Source organism: Gavialis gangeticus, unplaced genomic scaffold (genome assembly GCF_001723915.1).
Source record: "Gavialis gangeticus isolate Ggan-Ray unplaced genomic scaffold, GavGan_comp1, whole genome shotgun sequence".
NCBI lineage: Eukaryota > Metazoa > Chordata > Crocodylia > Gavialidae > Gavialis > Gavialis gangeticus.
In genome coordinates this window covers 7,378,749-7,388,417 of record NW_017729012.1, presented here as the reverse complement: position 1 = coordinate 7,388,417, position 9,669 = coordinate 7,378,749, and the positions used below count along the sequence as shown (strand labels likewise).

The 9,669-nt window shown below is 38.6% G+C and overlaps 1 protein-coding gene across 1 annotated transcript in view; it reads left to right on the top strand.

The window, feature by feature from the left end:
- The window catches only part of BRIP1 (BRCA1 interacting protein C-terminal helicase 1), a 128,393-nt gene that overhangs the window by 105,693 nt on the left and 13,031 nt on the right, over positions 1–9,669 (top strand). Inside the window, exon 16 of the mRNA XM_019511120.1 lies at positions 9,326–9,438. Coding sequence (XP_019366665.1) covers positions 9,326–9,438 — 113 coding nt within the window. The remainder of the gene's footprint in view (positions 1–9,325; positions 9,439–9,669) is intronic.

Sequence of the window (9,669 nt, the reverse complement as noted above, 5' to 3'; positions counted from 1 at the left end):
GTATTACAAACTGCCTTACAGTCTATGCAACACTGAAATTTTATAAAACATAATGCACACACTTTTTGCTACCCCTACCCACTGTTGAATGCAGAGTAGAATACTTTTCACCGTTTCTTCTGTATGATCAGGAGAAACAGTACTGATGAAAAGACCTCACAGGCATTAACAGGGGAACAGAAAAACACTGTAACATTTTCAGAGAAAAACCAAATATCATGACATATTATTTCCAGGGATGCGCTTAAAAAAAAAAAAAAAAGTCACCTGAGCATTAAAGACAGGGGCTAGTCTATCGGGTATAAGTGTTATCCATCACAGACGTACTTACTGGCCCTTTTTCTCTCCAGTCCCAGTTCAAAGTATATGTTGTATTTTAGTAGCAAGCTAAACAACGTACCTTTTAAAAATACCGCTGTGAAAAATGTGAACAAATATGGTGGGTTTCGCAGCTCAGGCATAAACAGCATTGTATAAGAAGCCTCTACATTTACAACAAAAGCAATAGGGGGCATCACTCAAAATTTCAAGAGATGTGTTCAAGTTTAGTGACTTCTTAAGGTACAGTCCCTAGCTGAAAGTATGCATGCGCAGCATTTTCTTGTGAAATAGAAAAGTGGAATTATGTGATTGTCTCTCAGCTGGATACCAGAAATTGTTTCAGCTAGTTATTTTAAGGTAGTAACAATGACTCCGGTTACCAGAGGGATGTAGTTATGCAAAATCACACAGTGGTTGGGAGATTATGACAAATCAGCCTCCTGTCTCGAGTCTTGGAGGAAAGAAAATCGGGCTTTACACACATGCAGTACCAAAAATGCATGGCATTTCACGTTTGCATTTGAGCCAAAAAAGGCTGTTAAAGCCAGAGTGGGCTTGTTGGGTTGGTTCATTTTTCTTGCTGCTCTAAAACTTTAAAGCCCATTCAACAAGTGTAAACTTTGTGGGCAGTCATCTCTGCATATCAGCTTGAAGTGGTAAGAAATGTCAGCGCTGTCACACACCCAGGAGCTTACTGATTTTGGGGGGGGGGGGCAGCTGGGGCAGCAGCCTGGGCAGTGGCTTTGGTGGTGGGGGTGAAAAAATAGCAGCTTCCACTGCAGCAATACAATCACACTAGCAGCACAGTGGCAGCTGGACATTGCTGCTCCCTCTGTGTATTGCAGCTGCCCTGGGTGCCCTGCTGACTTGTTACACCTCTGCATATACCATTTCCCCTAAATGAGAATTATTATAAATATTCAAAGTGTTTCTATCCTCAGTTGTGTTCTTCGTATTAATTATGCTGCAGAAAAGTTGTTATATAAATAAAACATTATGGATGGTAGAGGCTGGGTTTGGTAACCGCCTGCAAAATCTTATGACAGTATTTCTTTAGTTTAGAAAGGTAACATTTAGGTTCATCTTATCCAACAAGGCTGGCAGATGGCATTTCTCTTCTACTGGTGCAACACTAATGTCAATATGTTGGCATAGATTAAGAAAGTCATCCCTAAATATATCCCAAAGTTAAGCCTTTGGATAAATAATACAGCAAATCAAAACTTTTCCTTTACCTTTAATAGTTTACTTTTCTGATCCATGAAAAATTCCAAAGTGATTTTCTTGTGTTTATCTTGTCCTTAGCAAGTAGTGTTGACCTTTAAGTTTTTACTTTACTGTCAAAGTATGTTGAAAGCTTTAAAAGTGAAGCTATCACCTTAGGGATTTGTAAGGATGACTGACACTTACCACTTCACCTTAGCCGCAGTGGCACTGAGCGTATGCAGCAGCGTTGTACCTCAAGGGAAGCTGTTTGATTTTTTTTCACTTCTGCTTCACTGGAAATGGATTGAATTTTCTCTTCAGACGAGAGTTTTGGTTGCATTAGATTTTAATCAAGTCACTTGTTCACGGTCCCTCAAAGCCTGCATGACTGAGATGAGTAGATGGGCCTGGGGTGAATGTGCTACGTGATTTGTCAAACCGTAAAACTTCAAGATCTCTGAGATGCCACTTGCTGTAATTGACAATACTAAAAGTGTTTGGTGGTTTCAACATTATATAAGCCTTTCCTATTCTTTTTGTCACTGGGATTAAAGGTGAGAATACTTGGGAATGAAGGAAATGCTTCCAGTGATAAGGTACGCTGTGGATGTAAAAAATGAAAAAGGGAAAGAAAGAAAGAAAGAAAGAAAGAAGTGTCTTTACATCTGGCTAATATCATACCTTGCCTTCCACCAAAGGCTTTATACAGAAGTGGTAAGATGGTAGCTGACAATAGTTTGGTTTTGTACAGATGCTGCCTCATATTTAGAGTTATAGTTATGGGGACATAAGTGGGGTCTGAGGTATCAAATTGTCCTGGCATTTTTTTTCTCTCTAAAGATGCTTTTCCTGCAGTTTCCTCTTCCCCCGCCCCCATCTGTCTCCATTCTGTCAGTTTCCTTAATGTTTTGCCTAGCTTTGGTTTCATCTCTGTTGCAACAGACATTGGCTCTGAGTGCGGCTGTGCTCAAGTCCTATGAACTCTAGCACCTAATTATTCTGAGGTGCACCATTTGTAAGCAGCAGCCTGCAGCATACTGGGGACTTGAATGGAGCAATGCTGGGATCAGGAACCATATAGATGAGAATTCCCTTTCTTCTCATAGAAAGAAAAGTTTGAGTGGCTTTGTATGTGTTGCAGGAGCTGAAGCTGCAGGGTAGAGAGGTTTCTGAAAGGCTGCATGGAAATGGATCAGATATTCTGGAGCTCAGATCACTTTTGCAAGGTGTTTGTGCTTTTATTTATATGGAGTTTGCACAGGCCTTTGTTCTAGTTCTATTTAGCTCAAGCTATGTCTGCCCTTTCCTCAGACTTGAGGAAGAGTACTTGGTACCTGAAAGCTTGTCTGTATCCTTCCCAACTATACAGTTGTTGCAATAAAAGATACCACCCATAAATCTCACGTTTTTCCTGGACCATCACAGCTACCTCATCACCTCAACACACTACCTGTGCTTTTATTTCACATTCACGCACCTAGTTGAAGCAGAATATTTTTGTTGGTCTTTTTAAATGGTTTAGTATAAAAGATACCACTAGCAGTTGTGTTTCAAGCCATTTTGGATCATTAGCATTATTTGCACTTGGATTGACCGAACCATTTTGAAGGCAGTGTCCCTCTATAGTGTCTTAATCCTTCTGGGCTAATCAAGTTAGACTGTGTTTTTTAAGTAAGACTGTTAGTGAGCCTACTGAGAAGTGAGGATGTTTGAAGCATATTCTATGACTCACCCAAGTCTTTATACACGAACTATTTAGCCCTAATTCTCACAGATGTTGTAACCACTTTTGAAGGGAAAAAGTCAAACACCACACTGTTTAATGCTGCTTCCACTTAAAGATATTTCAAACAAAAAAGAAGTGAGACGGCATTTGATGTCTTTTACTTTCCCACACTCACAAACTTTTATGATTACTTGGCAAGCATCACGAGGGAAACTAGATGGCAAGTATGTTCTGAATCAGTATAATTACTGCTATTTCAGGTGGAAGAGACTCCTTAACTGGGCACATGAGAGTTTAAGAAGGGAGCTTTAAGACCATATTTTTATATGCTCTTTTTAAGGAATGAGATGATCCACCTGTTTTTTTTTTTGAATTGTCAGATACTAAACATTAGAACGTGCATGTGTTTTGCTGGATGCCAAATCTGGGTAATATGGGCTGCAGTCCTTATGCTCGTGAAGACTTCTTCCTCCCCTCCTATTCTGGCAGACAGGTCTGCGGAGTGCCAGAAACACCCATGTGGCTATTTTCCTTTTTTGATATACGAGATGACTTGATGTAGGGGAGATGAGTATGTATGTCCACACAGATGTATGTATCTATATGTGCGAGTACAGATATTTAGGTATTTATAGATAGGTAAATGTATAACACATTTTATCCCTAGTGTCTGTTGCTTACTGTCACATTTGAAATATTGGAACAGGTTACCCAGAGAGGTGGTAGAGTCTCCGTCCTGGGAGGTTTCAAGGACCCGGCTAGACAAAGCCTTGGCTGGGATGGATCTAGTTGGGGCTGGCCCTGCCTTGAGCAGGGAGTTGGACTAGATGTGACATCCTGAGGTCCTTTCAACCCTCATTTTCTATGATTTCTATGAATGCTACCAAGTAGGTGTTTAAAGTGGTAGGCACATCGATCCCTGCTCCCTTGCATGCAGTAGTCTTGTTACAACCCTGAGCTATTGTCCTGTCATGTCTTTTGAGTTCCTTCTGTTGTGAGTCATTTTGTAATCTAACAGGGGGAAATAAGGAACAACTGTAAAAAATGTTTTGTGAAGTGCTGTTTTATCTAAAAGTGAGGCTGGCTTGTTAACTCTTGGCAGCAGACCAAATGTTTTTTTTTTTTTTTTTTTCCATTTTAGCAAAATATAGTACTGTATTTGGTTAAATAAGTACAGCCTCTAAAAACTTGTAAATATGCCAGGTGAAGTAAAACCAGTTTAGTCATTTTGTCGATTTAAATATTTTGCATACATAGTCTTATACTGGAGTTGGGACCCTTTAGCCATTGGACTGTATATGGTGATATTTGCACTGATAAATGTGTTTACAGCATGGTGATACTGAACAGTAAATGCACATTCTCCCTCCTCAGTTTGGTCTTGCTATAAACTGTTTAGGTCTCAGGCCCTATCGTTTGGCTGAAGATAAAACCATTCTAGATGAGTGTCTAGTGGAAAATGTGTTTATTTTTACTGAAGTAAAGTTTTCTTAATAGTTTTAATTAGTAGTTTTAACAGATTAGTTTTTATTCTTATTTATGGGTTGAACTCTTTGTCCTAAAAAGCTTATCATGAGTGAGCAAGATAACATAATATGTCTCGTATATATTGTTTATTTGAAGGTATGTAGAGTTTATTTAAAATTTCAGTAGTCTATGGACTTGGTAATCTCTGTTTGATATCATGCCTTTGGCTTTGGTTTTGTCTTGGTGTAAAGTTTTTACATTTACAAAACTAACTTTAAGCTGACAGAACACATTTTCAATGATAAAATGTAACCATAACGTTATTATCCTACCAGAAGCTCTTACCTTGTTCTAGGTTGCTATTTGTTTGCTTCAGTATAAAAATGCATGGGGTTATGGTAAACTGAATGAATTTGGTGCAGTCTTAAGCAGTACAGGTGAGGTGCTATAAAAGCTTCGGCGCACAACTCCCTGAATTAACCTCTCCACTGACTTGCAATAACCCCACTGTTCTCTGGGGCTTCATCTTAGCAGCTGGCCAATAATGTGATAGTTTTACATTGTTTGCACTGTGGACTGTCTCAACTGTTATACCCATTTCACGTATCACCTGAACTGAGGACGAATCCAGGTTTCCATAGGTGAAACATTTTTATCTCCTCTAACCTGTTCGGCCCAAGATCTCACTTAATAAAGTGCCTTTTTAACTAAAAATCTTCTATAAAATTAGCCTTCTGCTTTTGGAAAGCGTAGGAAAAATGCATTTGATTTATAGTATAAAATGCCTCAAACTATCTGAACCATAATAGGAAAAGTTTGTTTATGGCATTTATTTTTTGTTGAAACTCAGTATATTCCCCAGTTCACTTTCCAAATGGGAAGGTCTGACTAATTAAGCATTCAAAGAAAGAGTGGTTAACAGGTATAATGCTATTGCAGTTCAGCTAATGTGAATGTGACCATGACCTCCCAGATAGATCAAAGACTAATCTCTCTGACAGCTACAAGATGGCAGAGCTTGCCACAGGCCTTCTGCTGCTCGTTGCTGAAGCTATTTGTCTGTAAAGCATGCCTGATAGCTAGGAGTATATTTTTAAGGATGAACAGGTAAGAGTAAAAGGCTGTCTTTTGACATTTTAACTAATCCCTTCTAGCCTGTGGTTTACTGCACATTTAGGATATTTGCTAGCAGGAGAGACTGGCTTTTTCACATATGCAACATGTCATTTTGAATTGGGCGTTGATTTGATGCCTGATAATGCAGAGTTATACAATGAAATAGATTCTGATTGCATTAAAATGACATGCACTGGCCTTTTACCTTTACTAGACTTATAATGAATGCTTAACCCTCAGCAATCTAGGTAGTCACCTCATGCTGCAATACGATCTTTAGAGTCAGAACAGGGTGTTTGTTTCCTGTCATCCAGTTGTTTTTACAATTGACAGGATTTGCAAAAGCAGTTTTTTAAGTTATGTGATGCCTTGTCAGATGTGTAGAATATTCTTTTTTTGCACAATTCTGTAAAATGTTCAATGGCAATTTAAAATACAGCATTAATAATATGCAGTGCAGATTTACAGTGTATTTGAAAGCATGTAAATTGGAAATAATATTCTTTTTTGCTAATTAGTATTTTAATAAATGTTGAGGCTTATACATTCATGTAGATAATCTGACAATGATTTTGCTCATTATGTATATAAATATACCCCTGCGTGTAATGGTTAGATTGCCTGTAATCATTTTAATCAATGTACAGTGTAATGGCAAGTTACTGTTGCTTTACTAAATCTTTCAAAATACCAGGAAGCTTCGGAAATGTTGGTAAAAGCCTTGTTGATGGCAAAATCCTTTGCTAATCAGTTCTGTTGGGAAATCCATTACGGAAGCAAAAGAAACGACTTCTCCACTATGCAAAACTTGGTGACTGTTTTTGATTGTTTTTAGAAGTGTTTATTGAGATTTTTTTTCTCGCAGCCTAGAATTGTTTTCTAAATTTTATTCTCTACCACAGATCCTTAAAAATACTCACTGTAGTTTATTCAAGCGGCAGTTACATTAACAGAAATAAAAACCAGATGTATTTACAGTTTAAATTCTCCTTTAAAATTATATTTATGTTTACAAACTGTTCAGGGAAAAGGCTTTTCTCTATGCTTTGAAAATAACGGAGGAAACCTCATGCACCAATCAATAAATGCCGAGTGACTGGAACAAATATTAAATCTGTGAAATCAAACTGAATTTACTTTCTGGCTCTAAAGATTGGATTTGTAAATTTGACAGGCTGTTTTAAAGGGCATAAGTATATAAAATAAAATTTCTTACCCAAATTCAAGTTGAAAGTTACCTGTCAGAAGTGGTTAGAAGTCTGCTGTTTTCTCTCCTGAAGCGTGTCCTTTCAGTTGTCAGTTTAGAAAGGTTAATACTGTACAGAAGAGCAGGGAAAAGAACCTTTCTTATATAGTTTTATGCTTTAAGAAATATAAGAACAAACAGTAAATTCCAAAAATATGTATTGGGATTGTATGTGCTTAATAAATGGGAAACAAGACTTCACAGATTCAGAATGGGCTGTTAGCAAGCACCATCCATTTGATTGGCACAGGAAAGCAAGTTTTTTCTTTTTCGGTGGGTATTAGCTTGGCAAAGTGCTTGAAAGATTTAAGTAGTTCTGTAGAAAGAGAGCTGAATAAAATGTTTCCCTGAACAAAAGAAAAAGACTATGAAATGCATCATAATTCTGGCATTGTTGCAGTTGAACCCATGTGTCTGACATGCTGCTGTTACCCTAGATTGTCACACCTTTCCTTTTTCTGCCCGTTGCAGAGACGCTGAGAGAATTCCTCCCAATATTAGACCATTGACTATATCGGTCAGTTATAGATTCCTTGATTGACACAAGTGTGTCTCTTCTATGCTTAAGTGTTCAAAGCGTGATGAACTTGGACTATGAGAGGAGGATGGGGTTGCATAGCAAGACAGGCCTCGTAGTGCCTCTCGCCTTTAGGCTACTGCATGGAAAAGCGCTCCCCACAGTCCATAAGCAAGAGGGTCTTTGTCTCACCAGTAGTGCAGAAACAGGTCACGGCTCCTTGGAAGCAGTTGATCATTCAGGTTATGGCATGGTAAAGGGGATTCTCCTTTGGGCACAAGCAGTGGGTACCACGTTTCCCTGGGAACTCTGCTTCCTTCTGTGATGACAGCTCTCGGCTGATCAGAACCGGGGACCAGGTTTTATGTTGAATTGCGGACATTGTGTTTAGCTGCTTTTCATCGGGCCTGGGAAGGAATTTTCCCCTTACTGCCAGATTGGCTGAAGTAGAACAGGTTTTTGTTGTTGTTCTTTTTGGTTTGTTTTAACCTTCCCTTCCCAAGTTCAGCTCAGACTCAGTTGGGTAGGCAAGAAGGTGAAGGTGAACTCATTGCCCCTTAGCAGGTAGCAGGTTTCCTGTGCAAAAATGTGCATCATAAAGGAGTTTGATTCCCTAACAACCCAGAGTTGGAAACGAACATACGGGAAGGCCTTTCAGAAGCCGGGAGAAGCTTGTCGAGGTTTCTAATATGTGATACAGTAGTGGATGATTCTGTTCCACCGGTTCCCTTTTTCCCCCTGCCCCCTCGTATGCTTGACATGAGTGACGTTATACCACTTTTATATTAAATGATCCTCACTTAATTTTCAGAGGAGAGAAGGGCAGTGGGATTCTAGCAATGGTTTGGAAGGAAGTACACTGACAGCATTCATCCCAAGTTGGTGTGAACGAGCAGGATAAAAATGAGGTGCTGCGCTGCATGATTTATAGCTAGGCAGTGTTCCCCAACAAGTTAACAACACTGAGGCCTAACATAACTACATCTCTTGCTTCTTGTCTTTCTTCCTGAGTGGCTAGGACAACAACTCTCTTACCGGTATTGTTGATTGTCCATCCTTTACTAGCAAGCTACTAAAGTACAGATAAACGTATAATGGCCGTGTTCTGATTGAGCGATCCTTGTATTACCGATGAAGAAAACGGGCAGAACCAAATGAATGACACTGCATGTTAGCAGCTTGATTGAATCTCTGTGATTAGCCTAAGTTCAAAATCATCACTTTATAGTCACTAAAAATAGTCGTCCCTAAAAATCAGTGACGACTATTTCAATCGCTTTGTTCTCAAGGATATTTTATAGAACAAGAGCTAGATGCTTAATAGTAAAATACTATTTTTGATGGTTGTGGTATGAATTGTGGTAGTTACATAAAAATTACACTAACACAGGGGCTATTATCAGGCACAGACAGCATTGTCACTTCATCTTGGTGCTACTAGTCTGATCTCATACTAATTTAATTCCAACAAAGTGTGTCCAGTGTGCTGAGTTGGGCCACCAAATCCATTTTCATTTATGGTAAAAAGGATTGGTATGAAGGTTTACGCTGGAAATAAAGAGTTGTTATTTTGAACTCATCATTGCACCTCACAAACATCTGCAACATTCCCCCCACCAATCAAATTTCTTGATCATTTAATTTTGCTGTGTTTTCTTTCCTTTTGCAACATCATATAATAACTGTTTGAATAATATTTTAATAGTGTTTTATAAATTTATTGTAGGTTGAGCTGAAGAGGAAATACAATGACCAGCATTCAAAGTTAAGAGGACTTTTACCAGGTAGCCAGTGGTATGAAATTCAAGCTTACAGAGCTCTCAACCAGGCTCTGGGCAGGTGAGGAGAACTAAATAACATTTAAGTCTTTTGACTTATACAGCTATTTTCTGCTGTATTTGCAGTGATCTGTCCATTACTGTCAACACCAAGCATGTAATTTTCATGCTATCTTTGCAATGATTCCAAAACGTACCTGTCCATATTTTGCTCTTCTGGTACAAGTTAGCTATCAGTAAAATCTCGCCAATGAAAGCGTCATAAACAGTTATCCAAAAAAAAAAAAAAAAA